Genomic DNA, 20,349 nt, shown 5'->3' on the forward strand with positions numbered 1-20,349 from the left:
CAATCATTATGGAAAAGACGCCAAGGCGAAATGTGCAAATTTGGTGCGAGACGAGCAAGTTTTCCATCTTAATAAATGTAAATTTACCATAATTTTGGCTTTCGCGGAGACTTGTAGCGATACAATATTGCATTTTGGCGAGCTATCGCAACGATATATAGTCAGAGAAAAATATTCTTGTAGCACTTCCAGAGTAAAACAACGCAATTTTAGGAAAAACCATTTCCATTCATTCCTTATCTATACATACTAGAAGCAGACACGAGCAACATATTTATTGCCTTAATGAAATATTCTGTGTTAAAAGACAGGAGTTAGCTAGGAAGACACTAATAACTTTAATAAAGCATGCATCAACAAATACTAACACCAAAATCTTTGCAATTAACATCCTTTTGTGTGATTTTTGTATTTTAAGAACTCTATGAATTAACGTTTTAGTTTTTTTTTTTTGCGAAATTATTCAATTCGTGTAGTACCCAATGAGCTTAGATAATTTTTTTGCAAATGTACGTAATTTACTCACATCATAGGAAAGGCTTCACGAATTCAATGGTTTCGCCAACTTGTAAGCACATGAAATTAAACGAAAATCATGTCAAATGAGTTAAAACCTGCATGAAGAACGGGAACTGCTCCGGTTTTGGAATGGATTCGAAATAGTCGACAATATCTTGGTGCCCCCTTTCCACGGCTATTTCGAGGGCAGTCATTTTCCGCGAATTTTTCTTGTTCATTGAAAAATTTTTCGTGCTAATCAGCAGCTTGACATTTTCCAATTTGCCGCCCCTGCAGGCGCAGTGCAGACCGTTTTCGCCGTCCCGGTCCTTAGCCCTCATGTCAGCTCCGCGCTTGATGAGGAGGGCGAGCACTTCCGGCGTCGAGTGCTGCGCCGTCAGGGTGAGCGGGGTTGACCTGTAAATGTCCCTGGCGTTCAGGTTGGCCCCGTGTCGCAGCAGGGCTCTCGCCGTTTCCAAGTGCCCTTTCGCGCAGGCCATGTGCAGCGGCGTCCTCCCGGCCAAGTTCTTCTCGTTCACCCTGCTTTTATCTTTTTTCAAAATGGATTTTGTGATGTTCAGCAGGCCAAAGTGGGCCGCGTAATGCAGCGCCGTGTTTTCTTCGGCATTTTTTGAGTGCAAATCGCTGCCTTTGTCTCTGAGCAGTTTGAAAATTTTGACTGATGACTTTTCCGGTGCCGTGAATGTTTTGACGCTTCCCTCATTGAATAAGTTACACATTTTGAGCTGGAGATTATCAATCTTTTGGCACGAATAGTGAAGAGGTGTTGAAGAACTCGCATCGCACGCGTTTACATCGGCTCCTTTGTCAATTAAAAACTTAACAATCTCCAGTTTTTCGTGTGCCACGGCTTGGTGCAGGAGCGTTCTCCCCTCATGACCTTTGCTGTCCTTGATTTTTGGGTCGATTTCCAGGAGGCTCTGTAGCACGTCCAGCTTGCCGCCTGCAACGGCGTAATGTGCTGCGTTATTTCCAATACTGTCCACGGCATTAATTTCGGCTCCTTTCCCAACTAAAAATGAGCAGAATTCCGCGCCTGACGAATACGCCGCCAGCATCAACGGCGTCTGGCCCTCGTCCGTCTTCAGGTTGACGAATTTCATCAAAACTTCTCTTTCTGTGCCTTGGGAAGGGTCAAAATCAAAATTGGAGATCAACTTTTCCAGCACGTACTGCAAGTGCTGCAAATTACCAAAAGCACAAGCCCTGTGGAACACGTTCCAGTCGTTCTGGTCCACGGCGTTGAGCCACTCGGCGCCCTTCTTTTCGGTTTTTTCGACCAGGAAGCGGAACACCGCGACGTCCTCGTTGTGCACAGCGTAGTGCAGCACGGTGGAACCGTCTTGCAAAACGTCCCACAGCAGCTCTTGATTTTCACGGAGCAAAATTTCCACCGTCTCCAATCGGCCTGCGTAGGCGGCGTAGAAGAGGCAACTGCGTCCATGTGCGTCCCTGGCGTTTAACTCCGCGTAGTTGTCCAGCAGGTGCTGCGTGACCTCGGATTTGCAGCCCCGGGCGGCCACGAGCAGCGCCGTCAGCCCGTTTTCGTCCCTGATTTCCGTGTCGATGCCGCTTTCCAGCAGCTGCAGCATAACCTCCACGTGGTTGTTCGTCACCGACTGGATCAGCGCTTGGATGGTTTTGCTTCTTTTCAGAATCACCTCCACTTCGTCGCATTGCTGCTTGAGCTCCCTGTAAGCGTTGGTCAGGTTGTAAGACGCGATTTTCTCCGTCAGCCGGCAGATTGTTTCAGGTCGGAGTGCTCGATCCAAATGTTTCAAAACGCCGGTTTTCAAGATCTTGATCGCGATTTCCTCGCTTGACTCGCACGCGGTTTCCAGCAACTGGTAAATGTCGGATTCGAATTCTTTCGGCGGTGGACAGTTTCGGAACGGTATTATCACGCTTAAGGCAATCTTGAAAATGTGCACCAGACCTTCTTTCGCAGCAGTCTCCAAAATCGTTTTCACATTTTCTTTATTGCTTTTGAGGTAAAACACGAAGCTGTCCGAGTCTTCGTCGTGATCCTTGCTGCTTGTTTGAGAGAATAAGCTGTTGATGAAAACCCTGCATTGTTTCAAAAGCTCCGATTCAAACATTGGTATAATGGAGGCCTGCTTGATTTTTAAATCGTACAAGTAGGAGTCCGCTACTAAAAATTCAGCCACGGACTTGTGGAAACACTCCACATTTTCAGGGCCACTGATTGAAGCAATTCCTGTGCTGTTAATTACCGCGATTTTTTCCTCTGTGAATGAAAAAGTCGGCTCTTGGAGCAAAAGCTGTCGCGCCAGTTTGTGAGCAAGCGCCATTCCGATTTTAATGGAAGACAGGCATTTGCTATTGCCTTTGTCCTTGTTTTTCACTGCGTCGTGCAGCTTTTCGTCGACTATTACTCTGTAAACCTCGAAAAAGTCGATATCGTCCGCACATTCGACAAAATTCGAGATCAAAATCAGGTGTAGGGGATTTTGCAACACATCAGAAAATCCAGACTTGTGGAATTTTTCGATGAGGAGCCGACATTTCCTTTCGCCCTTGGTGGAAATCTGCATCAGCAAACGAAGCTGCTTTTTGCTATCAAAAGGTAAAATTTTTACTTGAAATGATGGATTGGCGCTGATTGCACTCAAAACCGTCAGCAATTCATGCGGCCTGGTTGCAACCACCAACGGTACTTGCATATCGGTCATGCTTTTGATCAGCATCAAACCCTTTTCTCTCAACTCGGGACAAATATCATCGAATCCATCCAGGAAAATTATGGGTTTTTCATCCGGAAGGAGATGTTCGACACTCGTCAATATTGATTCAATTTTGACGGTCTCAGCAGTGGCCGACTTGATATATTGGTAATGATGGACTAAATTCACCACGAACACTTTCTTCTGCTTGAAAGCGGCGTAACTTTCCAACTTTTTAAGTGTCAGCGTTTTCCCCGATCCCGGAGGCGAGGAAATGATCCAGACGCAGTACGGGCGTGACGGTTTTTGTCGCAAAAACTGTTCTTCAAACTCATCTCTCAGTTGGAAGAACGTGAGGTCAGCGGAAGCAGCGGAGATAAATTTTCGGTTTCCATCCGCTTGTAAATTCAATTTGTCTTTTGTCAGGTGGGCTATGAGAGTTACGTTAAACGTGGGCGGAATGAAAGCCGAGGGCCAGATGGGGAAGTCGAGCAGAAAAGGCAGCGTGCCCAGCACTTTGGAACTAATTCTGCCCGTTTGTTCACCTTCCTGGCGCAAAAGGCCCAGCAGCAGCTCCTCGAGGTTCGAAGATCCGTCTCTCAGTGCAGGAAGGCTCAGCAATTTCTCCAGCTGATGCACAGCGTCTGTTTATAATTTTTTTTTTAATAATTTAAAGAGCAAACTGGTTTCGACATTTACCTTTTCCATTCAAAATGCAGAATAAAATCTGGACGTGGACTGTGGATTTAAAACAATAAGCTGATTCGCACTGGAAAATATAAAAAAATTTCGTCAAAAATTATTTTATTTAATGAAAAATTTTCTTACCAGTTTGCTATCAGTGCACTCATTGTTAATCGCTTGATTGACAAAGAAAAATATCATTGGCCTCCTCGCCCAGCTCGACTCTCTCAGCGTTGCGAAGTAGTTGGCCACATCCCACAGGGACACGCGCTGGTTTTTCAATCTCATGCAAATGCGTTTTTCCCGATCCACAAAAAGCGGGGCTAGGAAGCAGGCTAAGAAACAGCCAACCGCGGCCTTCTCGTTGTGCACTAAAGAGAATTTATTAATTATATCTTACTCATTGTGTATCTTTTCCCAATTGTACCTTTATTTGTCATGCAGTCGGTCAATCTTGTGATTTTTCGCGTTTCAAAGGCCAAATCTTCTTGAAGCACTCTTTCGATCTTATTCACCGCAACTTGCTCCTCTCCGTAAACCAAAGCGACCTTGTTTCTCAAGGGTTCGCCTTTCGCGCTGGTCCAGGTGTAGAATAAATTCTCCTTTCTTAAAAGGCTGCTGGTTGCTCCCTCGTACACTCTCCTAATGACAATCGGCGACCTTTCCAAATAAAAAGAAACAGAGGTAAAATATATAATACTAAAGTAAAAACGCACTTGTAAAAAGTTAGGGGTTCGTGCGAAGTGTAAACAACTTCTGGCGACTGCTCCATTCGGCTTTGCAATGCTGTGAGTAAGTCGAGAAGGGAAAAATTCTCCGCTAATTCATTGAGCAGTTTGCAAAATGTTTGAACCAAGTTGGTGCACTGATTTAGATGATCCTCATCTTTTTCTAGGATCAAATTTAATTTTTAATTTCAATTTTTAATTCAGATCTATAGGCGCTCACTTTCTTCAGTGGAAAATATAACGATGAGGTTTTTCACCCTGGGAAAATTCGAGTAGGCAGTGCCGTGGTCAACCAGCTGCGTTGGATACAGATGAGCTGTGGCAAACAGGCCGTGCTTGGAAAAGCTTATCTGAGCTTTAACCTCCTTTGGGTGGACCTAACAATGAAAAAGGCATGAATTATACTCACAGATATTTCTTTAAACGCATGTGTGTACCACAAAGAAGATGATTTTTAGAACTCCTCCCCACCCTTGCAGTTTTTTCAGCGACTGTGTCACATCTCGCGTTGCAAAGGTTTCGTACTGCTGACTATTGCCTCCTTTGTGGTCGGTGAAAAGCAATCCTTCGCCGTTTCCATAGGACAGAAAGAAGAGAATAAAAACAGACGGCGGTCCTGCGAAAATCGTGAGAAATAAATTATAAATCAATCGAAACAATATTTATTTTATTATATTACCTGATATTTCAAAAAAATGGGACAGCTTTTTCTCATCCGACAAAAATCCCATGAGGTAACTCTTGTAGGGCGACTCCAAAAGTCTGTAACCGCATCGGCGGTCAACGAATGTTTTTTCCAAGACATCCAGATCACTCTTGCATTCGCGTCGAATGAGTTTTGGATCATTTTTAAATGCAAAGTTGACAGCCAAGACGCACACGCTGAAACCTCAAATCAGTTTTTGCACATTCAAACAAAACAAAATGTGAACCTGTCTGCGTTGCGGTTTTCCTCGAAATACCCCAACTGCGAGTGAAGCATTATTTTGTTACAAAGCGGAGATCACGTTGCTGGATTTTCCTTGCATGTTCGCTTGTTACAGTTGGTTTACATTCCCTGGAAATAAGAACTTATGCAATCAAATAAAAATGAAGTATTTTGTTATTACAATTAATAGAGAAAAAATCAAAATGATAATTTTAAGAAAGTATTTTATTGGTAATTATTCTGGGCGAGCTGTGAATTTTGAACGATATGTTTTTGTATGAGCTTCAAATCGTTGCAGAAACCATCAAATGAGCCAAATCATGCAATTTTAAGCATCCTAAAAGCGCCTAAATCGTCTACAACTCGTCTGCATATCAGCAAAGACCAAAGAGTCCGAGGCGTTTCGCGTCAGGAAATGTTTCTTATCTTAATATAATTTTCTGTGTAATTTCAAGCCCAATAATATTTTCAGTTTTCTTTGTATTTTAAATGCGAAAGTCAGTTTCGTTGATATTTCCAGACCGATTTTTTTGTGTGAAATCCAGCAAAAGAAATTGTTGTTACTCTCGAACATTTTAAACAATCCACGCTCTTTCTAACAAGGAAAAATGGCATGAATGGTGTTAAATAAAGCAAATCGTCTTATACCGGAAAAATTGCGCATTACTCAAGGACCAAACGCGAATTTCCTTTTGTTGCAAGAAAAGGGCAACAATAATTTCGAGAGTGGAAATTTGGGTGTTTGTTGAGCGATGCGTAATTTTACCGCGACCAGGACGTTTAATATTCCAGGAAAATATACGATTTTTATAATTGCGAGATTATAATGGTGTTTTACATTCATATAAAAATATACAGTTTGTTTTGTTACAATTTTGTAGTTTAGAAGTAGATTTTTTTTGAAATATCGAAAAACGTGTTAATCGGGCTAAACTGATGGGTTTTAAACGTCTAAATTCATACAGCGTCTATTTTGCACCAAACAACAATCCAAAAATATACGACAGAATAGCAAAAAAAGCACTAAAAACTAAAAAAACACAGCTCCTAAATATACCCGATTTTTTTATAATTTTCAAGAATACCTTTTAAATTAACCTTATTTTATAAGAAAAATCGAACTAATTAAAATACAAATTATAAGAAAAATGTGTTCTGTCAAAAGAACCGCAGAAGTGATGAAAAATGCAATTTAAAACCAAACATATAATGTTAGATTTTTTATCTTTATAAAGATATCAATTTGTTTAGTTGGAAAAATCAAGTAAAAGTGGCTTATTTATACTCACACTATCTTAAAAAAAGCAAAGACCCACAGAATACTCCTGCGCGATAGCTGCCACCTTTAAACCCACGCACAAGTTTGTAACTAAAGGACGCTGAGCACGAGAGGTGAGAGGATTTTGTGAATGTGAATTTCAGTTCTCTCGATCGTCGGGTTTTTATGCTCTTTATAGAACCAGCTGTGTATCATTTGACAACCTGTTTTGATTTTTTTGTTTGGTCACAAGTTTCGTCAATATCTCTCTGTATTCACCTTCTAATTTTTCTTAAAATCGCGGAAAATATTTAAATAATTTAAATGAAGTGAATTTTGCCGCGATTTCGCTTGATTTTTCATTTTTTCCATTTAGATTTTGAACGCCTGCAAGTTTCGATTTATGCAGCCTGCATGACTATAGTGAGAAGCGGATTGCATAATATGCACTAAATGAGTCGCAGTGTTTATTCGATGGAGCAGCCATGCCCCCTGGCGGCCTTGCGAGACAAAGTAAAGATCAGCTGTGTGTATGTGTCAAGTGCACACAGTGCACAGGAAAGAATGATTGTGAATATTTTTATTTGGAACTCAGCATTTGAGTGTAGCTGAAAATTCGATTTTCTGCTAATCTTTTCCAAGATCTATCCCAAAGCGGAGTGTTCAATGAAAAAAACAGCGTAGAGGTAATATAATTTAACGTTATACACTTTTCCCTAAACATTGAGTCGATTGCATAATTTATCATAATAACAGGAAGATGATAATTTTCATCCAATTTTGCAGCTATTGAACATGGACAAGATGTACTTCTTATCCGAAAGCACTTCAGACAGTATCCCTGAACAACTGGCACTCATAGTGTCTCGTTTGCCAAATGGAGCAAACGTGGAGGATCTGTTTCTTGGACTCGTGTTCACCCTTGCTCTGGAGACCGGATTTCAAGTGCCTGAAAATGAGGATTCTGTTGATTGGTTTCTAAAACAGCTCTCAAGAAAGGCTTTCCACCGTTGGGTCTTTGCTCAACAATTAAACATTACCATTGAATTTTTCCAATCTCAGAATAATCTCATTGCAATTGTGACTGGTAATATTAATTACCAAACAATTTGACCTTTTAAAATTGCCGTTTGATTCGCAGGCTTGGTCGAGACTTATAGTCAAAGCTGCTGTTTCGAGGTGGCAGAATTCGTGCCTCGACCAGAGGAAAAATGTGCTGCCTTGAAATTCTCTAACCTTCGAAGGCTGTCCATGAAGCTGCGTTCTCGGTTGTGGCTGTGTCGCATTGAAGCAATGTGTGACGCCCCCTACCCAGATAAAACAGCCTTTGAAAATCTACCTGATCTCGTACTGAGAAAAATTGCATCTTATTTGCCACAAAAAGAGGTTAAAGACTGTTCTGCTAAAAAATAATTGAAATACAAATTATTTTGTTTACAAAAATGGTTTTTATTAGTAACATCAATGAAAGCAAGTAGTAGTTTCACTGCGGACTAGTTTTCTTTATTCGGTAGAAAATCCGTACAAAATTGAAGCTCACATTAGTGACAATCGATCAGATAAAATTTTGTACTTTCATCGAATTGGCACACTCGGATAATGATAAAAAATGCTATCTCTGGTGCACACTTTAAATGATAGGTTCAAATAAATAATATGTGTATTAAATAAATCCATTCTCTAACATATACTTTAAAAAGGTATCATCTTAAACAATAGCACCTGAATAAAACGACGAAAGTTACTGGCTACGTATAAAAGATTCAGGGAGATGGGAATGAAATTCAATCAGGGAGTTGCTTGAGGTTCTCTTCCAGGATCGTCTCGAGTTCCTGATCAAATCGACTGGTCGGACGCAGCGTCCTGAAGGTGCGCTGTGACAGGCGCCACACTAGACGTTGTTTGTTGTGAGGACTCTTCGGCCGCTCCTCATACTGCTTCAGACTGGCCGATACTACTTCGTAGCAATACCAAAAACTATTTTCGTTTATCTGAAAATAGAAGTCATACAGAATTAAAATTGAGTCAAATCTGGAATATTTAAAACACAATTATGTAGGTTAGGAGTTGAAAGGGTCTGACTAGAGATCTTGAGATCACACATTTTTTTTCAATACAGGTCATAGGATCTGTTCCATTTAAACAAATTTCATAACGATTTCACAGGGGCTTGTTGTGATTTATATTCAATGATTTAAGCAATTTACAGAGCTTTGAAAAAAGTGGTAAATGCTTCAAAATTACGACTGTTGTTTAACTAAATAGATTTTATTTTTCGAGCATTTAAGGAGACAAATTTATCAGTTCCAAAGAAATCAAAAAATGTTCTCCCATGGTTTATTTTGGGCTTTGAAACTTTCATAATAAAATAAATTAGGAGCGAGTAAATTTAAATCTATGATTTCTCAAAATCGACTGAATATCCGAAGTTTAATTTCTTGTGTTTCCAAAATCGCTAGCAGTTTTTTAACCTCTTTGAACAAAATTAAGATTAATTTTTTTTTTAATTTTTGCTTAGAAATTTTAGAATTTTGATTAGCTAAAAAACAATTAAATAATAAGGACCTGTCTAAAATCTAAAATTAGGAAATTCTCATTTATAGAAAAAATAACACATTAATCGATTTTTCTTGTCACCTGAAGGCTTCTTGCACAATTGTACAAAAAGCATGCTTTTAAATTCGATTTCAAAAGAATTATCACACGAGCCTCTACATTTTTTTTCTCATTTCGGATTAAATTTTGCAATTAAATTCAAAATGTTACAATGTGTAGCTACTTTACTGAGACGCCTATTGGTTTGATTTGCAAAATCTGCAAACTGTTGGCAGCTTTCAAAAAATTATGCAATTTTACCCAGGGTGCTCAGGAAACGCCCTGATGTGCTCACAATCTCGTTCCTAAACACCCTTAAGACACACAGAGGGCACAATTGAGGTAATATATATGCTGTTACAAAATTGCAGGCTAATTCAAATCCCGTGGAATCACCCAAAAAATAACAAACTCCCAACCTTCACAATTTTTGCTTTAAACCATGAAAATTTATAATAAGAAATTTAACGCGTAATACCTTGCAGACATCGTAGATTTCCCCAATTGGCTTGGCCAGGGAATCCCTCACTTTCTCAGGACAGCCATCGATGTACAGAAACAAGAGCACCAGCGCCAGCTCACAGGGCCTGAAGTTGGAGCACGCAGAGTCGGCGGCCAGCACCTCGAGTCCGGACGAATCCGGCCCGGTCAGACCCAGGATGGAGCGGAACGCGTTCAAGAAGTCGAGCGCCGTGGCCGCGATGGTCGAGCCGAGCTTGAGCTGCATCAGACCGGACATCCTGGCCAGGTCGGCCGCCGTGCAGCCGCACTGCGACACGATGGCCAGCCGGGACAGCTCTGGACAGCCGCTGCTTGGACGAAGGGACTCGGCGGCCAGGTGGAGGGCGGCCACGCCGATGACGGCCAGGTGACGTCGCAGGGCACGCATTTTAGTCAGAAAGCGGTCCATGCTCAGGGTGGCGAGCAGCAGCACCTCGGCGGGCAGATCAAAGCACACCTTCAGGCACCGCAGCACCTGCACCGTCTCGTCTCTCATTCCGGACGTCACTTCGTTCTCATCCTGCACGAAATTGGTGATAAAAAATTATTTTAGTTTTTCCTTGAAGAAATTTCACTCACTCTTGCAAGCGACGGCAGCTGCAGCAAGGGCTGGAATTGCGGCTCCTGCGAAATGAGCGTTTCCAGCCTCAGCCACGCTTCCTCTTCGTTGTTGAGCACCATTTTTTCCCCTGTTAAGAAATTAAAATACTTAATTAATGAGCGTGATTGGTTAAAATTAATGCAGGGATAAAAGATCGAGGCCTCGCCTTAATGCCAGCTATTTTTAGCACGGAACGTTTTTGCACACTTTACAGCGCTTATAGCGAATCGTGAATTAAAAATTGCGAAAATTTTGCACAGTCAGCAGAAAAATCTAGGACACAATTACGTACCCTGCTCGAGCAGGTGTCCCATCCGGACGTTCTGACCTGTTTTGCTTCGCCAAATTCACTCATCGGCCAATTCAGTTGTTGTGTTGCGTCATTTTCCCAGTGTGGAATATAACGGCGGTGTGTGTGCAGCGGAAGCGTGGAGACCGGATAAAAAAGTGCTCTACTACCACGGCTGAACTGAATTGCCGAGGTTCGCACCAACCGATCCGCAGCTAACCCCTTCAGTTGGCCGAAAATAAGAAAACTACGCCTAAAAGTGACATTCAGCCTTGGTGTGTTTCAGAGTTACGGTTTGACATTAAACGACCGGCCAATCAGAGAGCACTTATAAAAACCAGTGCTGCTCATTGGCTCCAGTTGGAACGGCGTACTTTGCAGTTTGTTTACCTTCGCGCCCTCAATTCAATACATTCGATCTCGCGGCCGTTGCGTCTTGCGAGTGCGTCGTACGTGCGTATTTATATTCACATCTAATCGAGCTGACGCTCCACACGTCATTGGACATATTCACAGTCACATGACCTCTGCTAAAAATTAGCACTGGCCAACTGGCCATATCAAGTTCAGTTATTGGATAAGCGAGAAAAAATAAGTGGTCGACCTTCGGACCCGTCTCAAAAATATACGTAGACACCACTTCAATGATTATAAAAATAGCAATGGAAGCAGCAGCAGTCAAAGAAAATTTGAAACAAATATTTTTGCACGCTGTCCAGGCTGTAAAACCGCAAAACCTAATTCTTCAAAATTTAGTCAGGCGTGAGGACGTTTTGGTTGTAAATGAAAGGAAATATTCTTTGAAGAGAAATGTTTTTATGGTGGGTAAGGGTCTAAATTATTTTTCAGTTCTGAAATTTCTGAAATAATTTTAAAGGTTTTGGCAAAGCCGTCCTGGGGATGGCCGCAGCTGCTGCACCCCTACTTGATAGTCATCTTCAGGGTGGCATCCTGAGCGTTCCGGTTGGAAGTGATTCGAATTTAATTCGGCAGTTGAAAAAAGCAAATTTAGAAGTCCTCGAAGGCGCCAAAAATAATCTTCCTGACAACGATGCCCTTCTTGCCGCGAAGAAAATTAAAGACCTGGCCGTCAGTTTGCACCCTGAGGATATATTAATCATCCTGATTTCAGGTTTACAAAAATATTAATAATATAAACAATAATAAAAACAAAGTTAAAAGGTGGAGGATCTGCTCTTCTGCCTTTGCCGAAAGAGGGCTTGACACTGGAAGACAAACTCGACGCCATCAAAAAGCTCACCAGAGCTGGTGCTACCATAAATGAGCTCAACCACGTGCGGATTGCCCTGTCCGACTTGAAGGGCGGCCAACTTGCGACCCTCTCAGGCACCAAGCAAGTTGTCACCCTTATTTTGTCGGACATCATAGGAGACCCTGTCCACCTCATTGCAAGTGGCCCCACGGTTCAGCCTCTACCTGTCAACACGTGTGACATAATTGAAAAATACGACCTTACTGATAAACTTTCGACCAAAATCCTTCAATACTTGATGGACAATATCAAGTGCCAATCACTTGACACCAGTCATGTAAGCAGTTTTTGAAGAACAAAGATATTTTCTAAACGATTATTTTTTTTGTTTAATTTCAGGTTCAAAATTTGGTTATTGGGAATAATACAAAAGCTCTTGAGGCAGCTGCAGAAAAGGCTAAGGAGCTGGGATATTTCCCTTGCATTCTTTCCAACAGTGTTTCTGGAGAAGTGGTAGACGTTTCCAATTTTTACGGCACCCTGGCCCGAGTGTGGCGCAAAAAGGATCAATTGAACGAGCTAATTTCACAATCAAAATTTCCCATTACAAAGCCACCAGCAGCTGTCTGTGATATGCAATCAATTATTTTCATTTGCGGTGGTGAGCCAACGGTTGCATTGAAAGGGCAGGGCCAAGGAGGCAGAAATCAGGAACTTGCCCTGAGGGTGGCGAAGACCCTGCCCGAAGGATGCACGTTCCTTAGTGCTGGCACTGATGGAATAGACGGACCAACTCCGGCTGCGGGCGCAGTTTGTGACAGATCAAATTTGAGATCCGATTTAGACAAATTTCTAGCCAACAATGACTCGTATTCTTATTTGAGGGAAAGTGATGGGGATTTGATCCAAACTGGGCACACTGGCACTAATGTTATGGATATTCATTTGCTACATGTCTGTAAATTGGGTAAATAGCAATTTAATTGTTTTTCATTAAAAGTAGATTGATACAGGGCAAAATATTGCAATAATTAATTTGTTTAATTTCATTAGATGACATAAAATTTGTATATTAATTAGTTATTAGTTTAAAATCTACAAATTGCAATTATGAAAATAGGTCTGAGAATTTGAAATTCCAGAATTTGACAACTTTCTTGAAACAAATGAACGGGTTTGTCAATAATTATTTTATCGCTTCATCGCGATCCTGTGACGAAATAAATCATGATTTTCACAAAGGAGACATATTACTCGCCGCTTGATAAGCAATTTAGTGGAAATTTAAGCTCTCCAAATTTAGAAAATATCTAGGCAAAATTAAAAACCTGTTTCAGAATTTTGCATTACATACATTATCCACTTTAAAGAATAACCGACAATCCTGGCGGGTAATATCTGTGATAGAAAATAATGTGACTCATATAAAACCAACAATGCCTTTTTTAATTGATTATTATTTTGTATATTTTTCGGCACCTTTTGTTTGTCACATACCCATCATTTCAGGATACTCGTCGCAATGCTAGACGAATCAATGTGCCTTTTGCGCCAAAATTCGAGCAGAAATCTATAACAGCCAATTAAATCACAGGATTCTGTCGGGCCAGCCAATCAGAACACTGCTTCCTGGGCAGGGCCGGTCGTGGGGTTGAACCAAGGTCAGCTGGTGGGTGAAACTTGATAGACGAGACTGAGACGCACGTCTCGCAGCGAGACTCTTGTTTTCGACGACAAAATCGACTGACCGATGGCGTCGACGGCGCTAAAGGCCGCCGGATTGGCGTCGGTCGTGGCCCTCGTGGTCGCCATGCTGATACGTTCGTCGCCGCAGTTGCTGGACCAGCGCCTCCAGGCCGTCCTTGAAGGACTGGAACGATTCGAGCGGCGCCACGGGGTCGGAGCCGGCACGCGCGTCGCCGTCGGCTACGGCGCCTGCAATGACCTGTTCGCCGACGCCGCCGAATTCTTTGACCACGAGGCTGCAGAGCCGAATTACTCGCCGCGACTGCTGGAGCGGCGCCAGGTCATCGACACCTTCGCCTACTTCTTCAGGCACGGTGCCGCAGCCGAGTAAGACGATGACACCTCTTAAATTAATTAAATTATTGATTTTTATCATGCACTGTTATGCAGACGATACATCGAGAATGCCAGTCTGTTTGACGAACTCGTGGACAATGCTAGTGGTCTGCCAGGCGCCCACTTCGCTCTTGGGGGCAACGCGCCTGTGATGGCCTCGAGATTCGTCTTGGAAGGATGTCAGGTTATTCTGGCGGCGAAAATGACACCTGAGCTTCAGCAACATTTGCCTCCTGATTTAGAAGGTAGTTTAAAACAATTTATTTTAGTATATAGGGTTTGCGTTTGCACTTTTGTCCGTCCGTTTTTTAATAACGAGCAAGAAATGTCAGGTTAAAATTTAAAATGTTATTTTTATTTTTTAAATTATTTTTCGTTTGAACAAATTTCAACAAATTTGTAGACAACTAGTTCAGAAACGTAGAAGAATTTGTAGTTCAAAATATTATTAAATAAAATTATAGTTAATAATGTCGGTTTATCTTTTAATGGTAATTTGACGTCAAAGAACGATTTTTGACGTCTCATGTTAGCCAAAAGAAACTATTAAAATTAAGCGAATTTTGGAGGTATCTTATAATTAACTGTGTTCACTGTCTGAAAAGGGCGGTTATATAAAAAAAAAACAACAGTCTTTCTCAATCTACTGCCCTTTTGCCCAACCCTGGCCTAAAATGCTGATCAATAATTCCAGTTATCGGCGGTGAAGTAACGCATGACGACATCCATCTCATTCTTGAATACAAAGCTGGACAAACATGGGGAAAGTTCACAGCCCCAAGGGCAAATAGGTTTGTTTGCTCATCATTTCCTTAATGATATGTTGTATTGATTATGTGCTTCTTAACAGGTTTATTGTGCACAACGATGAAAATAACCCTCTGGTTAAGTCCTTGGAGCCGTTTGGAAAAGAGCTGTCAACCTTTGAGCCAAATTTATTGGTCGTGAGTGGACTGCAAATGATGGACAACTACCCTTACGCAACTGGTGGGAAAATCGAAAGAGCATTATTTTGTGATATTTTACGATACTATTGCGCAAACAGGCCAGAGGGAAGAGCGTCTTCAGAAAATCAAGGATCAAATGCTCTCCGTGGGGCCTAAAACCAAAATTCATTTTGAAATGGCCTCTTTTGCCGAGCTAGACTTGTTGGAGCAGCTGACCAAATACATAGTGCCCTTTGCTGACTCTCTTGGAATGAACGAGCAGGTAATTTGTTCTACACTAAATTAACCTAATTTTTCAATTGAAATTTACTCTAGGAGCTTCCAAACTTGGTTTCAATGCTGCAATATGGAAATGTAAGCGTTATCTCCGACTCAAACCCCAGAGTGGCGTCAGCCTTGGACCAAATGCGCCAGCTCTTCCGCCTTTTGAGAGACGAAGCCGACGCCGCTGGCCAGAGAGGCGTCAGCCGCCTTCATGTCCACACTCTTGCCTATCAAGCTATCCTAACCACAAAGGATTCACTTGTGAAGTGAGTTTTTTGCATAGTTTGCTTACCACCCTGCTTTTGCTTCACCACTGGTTTTTACAAATTTGTGCTGTTTTTGTGCGCAAGAAATGAATTTTTCTATTTTTCCCCAGTGAAAATCTAAAACTTGTGGTTGGAGTGGTCAAAATTCCCTCTTCTGTACAGATTTTTCTTTTAAATTACCATTTGCTGCCTAAACTTCTCTGACATTTTTTCAATTCGAAAATTCATAATTAGAAAAATGTTGAAAAATGAGGTGCAAACTTTGCCTGCAAGAGACTGGTAAAAATTGAAAAGTTTTTAATACTGTTTTTTTTTTAAATTTGGGTTTTTCTGGCACCTTTATATTGCAAGTCTTCTCAGAAACTCTAAAGGCATAGCATTAAAATATTATAAAATTATTTTAAATTACCAAAAAAATATTTGGGCAGTTTCTGTATAGTCAATATTGAAAAGAGTAGACTCATATATACACCTAAACAAAATTTAATTTGTAGACCATTTAAACATGTTTTCAAAACTAATTTTACTTATCATAGATATATTTATTTTAACCTAATTTCAAACAGTGCTTTTTACTTAATAATCACTGGGATTGGAACCCAACCAGAATTAATCAGTGTGAGCCTAGAAGACATAAAATAAATTGGCTCTTGATCTAATACTTACCTACAATTTTTAGATGGAAGAACTCTGGCGGTGCGGCAGCTAAAGCCTCTCTGACAGCCCACAGACACGTTTGCGCCTCGCCAGCGGTGGATACGTCCAGAGCTCGTCTCCTCCTGGACGACAGCTTTGCCGCCTCACGCATGCAGAACAGCCGCCGAGTCGGAGTGGATTCTTCGGAGCCAGTCGCGTGCTGGGAGGAAAAGCTGCCTGAGACTGTCACCATCTGCGTGGCGCCCGTGCTTGTCTGCACTCAGGCTCACCAAACAGCAGGCGCTGGAGATAATATTTCTGCTGCTGGTCTTGTTCTTCAGATCTGAATTAGATCATTCCATTCGGAAAAATTCCAAGTGTGGGGATTTTGTGTTTGGTTCACCAACATTGCCACAGATTGCCATTTTTTATTTTGTTAATTAAATTAACTGCGTTAAGAAATAGAAAATCAAAGTAACGGTTGCTATATATTTGCGTTGATATTTGACTGCTATAATTTAAGTTGGGACTTAATTTTGCTCACCGTGCTTTTGCGCCCCGCAAGTTATCTCATTCCTCATCCTCACAAGGAGTAAAACTGCACCACATTCCTCTGTATGATTTTTTTGTTGTCGCCAACGGGTCGTGACAGTTACCCGTGTGTGAGAATTCCTGGCCCCAGCCTTTAGACAAAAAGTGTTCATACAATTTAGCAAACACGCTGGGATCAATGTTTTCGACGTTTCAATGACACAATTGACTGTGATAAAAATGAAGAATCACACTTCACACCAACTGATGCGATTTTTGTAACTTTGGATAGGTGCACCTTTTTGATTAAATTTGTTGTAAAGGAAGCCAGTTTGCAATAAATTGTTGATTTTTCATTGACGAAATACATGATATTTTAATTAATGAAACCACATTCAGCTTAGAAAAAGGATCATTACAACCTAGCTTGCATTTAAAACTGTACAGTCCATTGATATGCAAACAACGTCCCTCTCGCAGACACTCCGGAAACTGTCACGAACACTTTCAGTACAAGAACGACGTCTCGGATTTTCTTATGGTCTGTGCCTTTTTGATGACAGTCCAATCCTCCAGGATTTCGCTATCAGTCAACATATACACAACATAGGGCCCGGACACTGTGACCGGCTTCCTTCTCCTCTCGTTCGGCGAGGCGTCCTTCAGGGCTGCACCGTCGCCGTCGCCACCACTGCCGCCATGACGGTGTTTCTTTGATCTTTTTGAAAGGCTCTCCATCCACAAACCGGAGGAAATGTCTGTGTTATTGCGATCATCTTCCAGCCGCCGGATCTTTTCTTCCAGGTCGCTGTTAATCATGTCTCTGAGCAGCGCTTTTTCACTCTAGAAATTCAGGTACATGAGAAGGGTTTGCTAAAAATGCAACAAATTAACAAAGATACCTTTTTTCCCCTGTGAGAACCCCCCATTCCCACAGTATTTTTTTTAGATGCATAAAATAAAAAAAACACTTACAAATTGGTAATATAAATCAAATTTTCCTCGAACAAAAATCCCTTTCAATATAATAATATAGCATCACGTGTCCTACATAAATATAAGAAGCCTAAAATGCTATAAACGGAAAATTAATCAAAACGGTTCAAAATATTTTTAACTGATTTTGCATAGGGCTCTACTTTACAAATCAATACATGTTGGGAAATTGCGTTCTAATTGTTAATTGTTCTTTCCAGAGGTTTGCAGCACAATATTTTTTACTGTTGAGCACCCAAAGGTGGCCATATAGGAAAATTGACACTTTAAAAATTAAACAATAACTAATTTTTTATGTCCTAACGATTAATTTTCTTTCTATAAGTTGAAAATAAATAATTGTTGTTAATTTTATATGACTTATTCTCCTTTGAAATCATTTGTCATGAATTTTGGGGAAAAATGTATAAATCTCTTGCTTGTAAATAAACGCTAGATTTAAAAAAAATTAGCTCAGTCATCAACACAATTTACAAAAATAGTATTTTTTTTTAAGTTTTTCTCCAGGCATCAATTTGGCAAGAGGGAAATGAAAACGAAAAATGCATCCAGACCATTTTAGGTTTTTACACCACAAGTTTCAATGATTTTTATCCAATTTTTTTTTCGCAAATCTTCTGAGGGAAGGGGGTAGAAGTTATAAAAATTTATAACAAACACTAAGAGCCAATGGGGAAACAACCATGAATTTTCCAATTTTAAGTAAGAGTATCAAGCGCTTACCTCAAAATTTTGGTGAGATGCAAGCTCTTCAGCGTCAAATTTATTCATTATATTTTCGATGCGATATTTCTTGAGTACTTCGGCTACATTCATTCGGATGTTCATATTCTCCTCAAGCTCCTCCAAAGGTTGCAGGTACTCTTGCGCTTTCCCGCACCGAACTTCCACCAGCTTTGCTTCAACCTGGCTTACTCTTTCTCTATAGAGCCTTGGAAAAAATAATTAAATTAGACAAAATATTAAAAAACTGGGGCAGTTAAGTTTTTTTGACCTTTTCAGGAGATATTACAAATTCATTAAAATGCGATTTTGTGTTTACTGTTTAATGGTTACGCTTTGAAATAAATACATACTGCTCTTTAATTAGGCTAAACTGCCTCTCGAGGTCCGCCAAATCTTCCAGGCACTCTACTCTGCGTCGGGCGCATGTTTCATCGTCCATTTCTGAATGAAAGAAAGAAAGAGAAACGTTAACAACCAATAAATTTTTTCAAAATAAATTAGGACAGACCAGAGCTATCATCGGTATCGGACGAATCGCTGGCGTCCAGACTGGACGAGGACTTGTCCGAGTCGCCCGAGTCCTGCTCCATGTCTTCGGCGTCGCTTTCATCCCGCTCTTGCTCTTTTACGACTGGCATCTTCACGGGATTTTATCTAATTATGTTGAATCTGTAGCAGTCGATTTTTTTCTCGTCTGCCGTCTGTTTAAGTTAATTTCGTCCAATCAGCTGTGCGGCGCCTCCGAAGTGTTTTGAGCTGATTTTTGTCTCAAAACTGCCGCCCTACACTGAATTTCGGAAGTGGACACAACTTTCTTCAGCAAAAATGCAACAATCTGGGCCAAAACTCGTTTCTCTCTTCTCCAGGTTCTCATCACCAGGTACACAAACGCATCAAGCGCCCAGTTCCCCCGCTGAGTGGCTGGCTGTGGCTGACGACCACGCCCCCTCTAACTCACTGACAACATCAACATCAGAGACCCCTATTGGTTGGAATTTGAAAGCGTGAAATGTAATTCATGGTAAAGCAACAATCATCGTTCTAAATGATTATTTTTTCTAGTTACCCTTAGCGGAAATCCTTCCTAGGTGAATGAGGATTCCGCCAGAATAAAATATATATTTTTTTTAAATTTTTAATCACGTTGGTATTAACAGTACTTCTTCTTGGCCAGAGTAGAGTTTCATCAAATAATCTTTTCTTCCTTTGTTCTCAGGCTTCAGATGTTGTGAGAGGCTTTTTGAAAAAGTGTTTTGCAGATTTTAAAACAATCCCAACGAGAAAATGGCCATTTTAAGTCAATCATTGCTTAATTTTCATTAATTTGAACAAAAAAAATACTCAGTGATAAAAATTCCCCAGGTGAGGCTCGAACTCACAACCCCGGCATAGCTTAGATACTGTCGTATAAGTACCGTGCGCTAACCAATTGCGCCACTGGGGATTCAACCGTAGTGGAGGCCAAAGTGCCTACATAACCCGAAACACACTTTGTCCATAATTTCAAACTGAATCTGGGTCGATAGGAACACATTCGTCTCTCGAAATGCTCAGTCCCTCTTTTGCATCATTAGTTAAAAAAATAGGAAATAAGCCAAATTCACCAGAAAAATAGCTTTTATTAAAAAGGGATGTATACAATGAAGTAATGCAAAAATAGTAGTGCTTACCAAAAATAAATTTTCGGGTACCCTGAATAAAAAATTATATACATACGAGAGCTACTGGAATTGGGCTAAGAGTTTTCGTAAATAATTCATATAAAAAAAGTACAAAAAGGGATGAGGTCCCACCGAGATTTGAACTCGGATCGCTGGATTCAAAGTCCAGAGTGCTAACCATTACACCATGGGACCGTCATGTTTGTAATCGAGGTTGCATACACCACATATACTGAATTG

The 20,349-nt window shown here is 40.9% G+C and overlaps 5 protein-coding genes, 1 long non-coding RNA gene and 2 other non-coding genes across 9 annotated transcripts; 3 read left to right on the top strand and 5 right to left on the bottom strand.

Moving 5' to 3' along the window:
* Positions 1–360: 360 nt before the first annotated feature.
* On the bottom strand, positions 361–5,671 carry LOC135944312 (uncharacterized). Its single transcript, XM_065491157.1, has 9 exons — positions 5,548–5,671; positions 5,295–5,497; positions 5,053–5,231; positions 4,836–4,992; positions 4,604–4,778; positions 4,315–4,547; positions 4,032–4,258; positions 3,903–3,972; positions 361–3,847 (listed from the first exon to the last, which is right to left on the bottom strand). The coding sequence occupies exons 1-9, from the start codon at positions 5,595–5,597 to the stop codon at positions 594–596; spliced, it is 4,548 nt and encodes a 1,515-aa protein (XP_065347229.1). The 5' UTR covers positions 5,598–5,671; the 3' UTR covers positions 361–593.
* A 1,652-nt stretch (positions 5,672–7,323) lies between these two features.
* LOC135941776 (uncharacterized) lies at positions 7,324–8,244 on the top strand. The gene is made up of 3 exons (XR_010575008.1): positions 7,324–7,487; positions 7,588–7,888; positions 7,943–8,244. It is a non-coding gene; the product is annotated as an uncharacterized LOC135941776 (long non-coding RNA).
* Positions 8,245–8,282: 38 nt separating this feature from the next.
* CycG (cyclin G) lies at positions 8,283–10,930 on the bottom strand. The gene is made up of 4 exons (XM_065487487.1): positions 10,791–10,930; positions 10,477–10,586; positions 9,875–10,417; positions 8,283–8,792 (listed from the first exon to the last, which is right to left on the bottom strand). The coding sequence occupies exons 1-4, from the start codon at positions 10,810–10,812 to the stop codon at positions 8,586–8,588; spliced, it is 882 nt and encodes a 293-aa protein (XP_065343559.1). The 5' UTR covers positions 10,813–10,930; the 3' UTR covers positions 8,283–8,585.
* Positions 10,931–11,280: 350 nt separating this feature from the next.
* On the top strand, positions 11,281–13,031 carry LOC135941769 (glycerate kinase). Of its 2 annotated transcripts, none has more exons than XM_065487485.1 (4): positions 11,281–11,612; positions 11,665–11,919; positions 11,970–12,337; positions 12,400–13,031. In XM_065487485.1, the coding sequence occupies exons 1-4, from the start codon at positions 11,432–11,434 to the stop codon at positions 12,973–12,975; spliced, it is 1,380 nt and encodes a 459-aa protein (XP_065343557.1). In that variant the 5' UTR covers positions 11,281–11,431; the 3' UTR covers positions 12,976–13,031. The 2 variants fall into 2 exon arrangements, with proteins under 2 accessions (XP_065343557.1, XP_065343558.1); XM_065487486.1 differs by having other exon boundaries at positions 11,281–11,608.
* A 609-nt stretch (positions 13,032–13,640) lies between these two features.
* On the top strand, positions 13,641–17,091 carry LOC135941768 (ADP-dependent glucokinase). The gene is made up of 7 exons (XM_065487484.1): positions 13,641–14,073; positions 14,137–14,327; positions 14,777–14,873; positions 14,933–15,069; positions 15,128–15,291; positions 15,345–15,559; positions 16,239–17,091. Exons 1-7 carry the CDS (start codon positions 13,751–13,753, stop codon positions 16,540–16,542), a joined length of 1,431 nt encoding a protein of 476 aa, XP_065343556.1. The 5' UTR covers positions 13,641–13,750; the 3' UTR covers positions 16,543–17,091.
* Positions 17,076–19,356, bottom strand: Brms1 (breast cancer metastasis-suppressor 1-like protein). The gene is made up of 4 exons (XM_065487492.1): positions 18,957–19,356; positions 18,799–18,889; positions 18,446–18,653; positions 17,076–17,569 (listed from the first exon to the last, which is right to left on the bottom strand). The coding sequence occupies exons 1-4, from the start codon at positions 19,084–19,086 to the stop codon at positions 17,234–17,236; spliced, it is 765 nt and encodes a 254-aa protein (XP_065343564.1). The 5' UTR covers positions 19,087–19,356; the 3' UTR covers positions 17,076–17,233.
* A 446-nt stretch (positions 19,357–19,802) lies between these two features.
* On the bottom strand, positions 19,803–19,892 carry TRNAI-UAU (transfer RNA isoleucine (anticodon UAU)). Its single transcript is given in 2 exon segments — positions 19,803–19,838; positions 19,855–19,892. It is a non-coding gene; the product is annotated as a tRNA-Ile (tRNA).
* Positions 19,893–20,232: 340 nt separating this feature from the next.
* Positions 20,233–20,304, bottom strand: TRNAQ-UUG (transfer RNA glutamine (anticodon UUG)). The gene has a single exon. It is a non-coding gene; the product is annotated as a tRNA-Gln (tRNA).
* Between the last annotated feature and the right edge of the window lie 45 nt (positions 20,305–20,349).

The sequence above is a fragment of the Cloeon dipterum genome, chromosome 4 (genome assembly GCF_949628265.1).
Source record: "Cloeon dipterum chromosome 4, ieCloDipt1.1, whole genome shotgun sequence".
In the NCBI taxonomy this organism is placed as follows: Eukaryota; Metazoa; Arthropoda; class Insecta; order Ephemeroptera; family Baetidae; genus Cloeon; species Cloeon dipterum.

Coding starts and splice junctions, on each gene's coding strand:
- Brms1 (XM_065487492.1), bottom strand. CDS start 19,086: ATGCCAGTCGTAAAAGAGCAAGAGCGGGATGAAAGCGACGCCGAAGAC. Junction 18,654..18,798: donor TTTAGCCTAATTAAAGAGCA/GTATGTATTTAT, acceptor ATTTTTTCCAAG/GCTCTATAGAGAAAGAGTAA. Junction 17,570..18,445: donor CATCTCACCAAAATTTTGAG/GTAAGCGCTTGA, acceptor CTGAATTTCTAG/AGTGAAAAAGCGCTGCTCAG.
- LOC135941769 (XM_065487485.1), top strand. CDS start 11,432: ATGATTATAAAAATAGCAATGGAAGCAGCAGCAGTCAAAGAAAATTTG. Junction 11,920..11,969: donor ATTAATCATCCTGATTTCAG/GTTTACAAAAAT, acceptor CAAAGTTAAAAG/GTGGAGGATCTGCTCTTCTG. Junction 12,338..12,399: donor AATCACTTGACACCAGTCAT/GTAAGCAGTTTT, acceptor GTTTAATTTCAG/GTTCAAAATTTGGTTATTGG.
- CycG (XM_065487487.1), bottom strand. CDS start 10,812: ATGGGACACCTGCTCGAGCAGG. Junction 10,587..10,790: donor GGGACACCTGCTCGAGCAGG/GTACGTAATTGT, acceptor ATTTCTTAACAG/GGGAAAAAATGGTGCTCAAC. Junction 10,418..10,476: donor AGCTGCCGTCGCTTGCAAGA/GTGAGTGAAATT, acceptor AATTTCGTGCAG/GATGAGAACGAAGTGACGTC.
- LOC135944312 (XM_065491157.1), bottom strand. CDS start 5,597: ATGCTTCACTCGCAGTTGGGGTATTTCGAGGAAAACCGCAACGCAGAC. Junction 5,232..5,294: donor CCATTTTTTTGAAATATCAG/GTAATATAATAA, acceptor CGATTTTCGCAG/GACCGCCGTCTGTTTTTATT. Junction 4,993..5,052: donor TAAAAATCATCTTCTTTGTG/GTACACACATGC, acceptor TTTCATTGTTAG/GTCCACCCAAAGGAGGTTAA.
- LOC135941768 (XM_065487484.1), top strand. CDS start 13,751: ATGGCGTCGACGGCGCTAAAGGCCGCCGGATTGGCGTCGGTCGTGGCC. Junction 14,074..14,136: donor AGGCACGGTGCCGCAGCCGA/GTAAGACGATGA, acceptor ACTGTTATGCAG/ACGATACATCGAGAATGCCA. Junction 14,328..14,776: donor TTTGCCTCCTGATTTAGAAG/GTAGTTTAAAAC, acceptor CAATAATTCCAG/TTATCGGCGGTGAAGTAACG.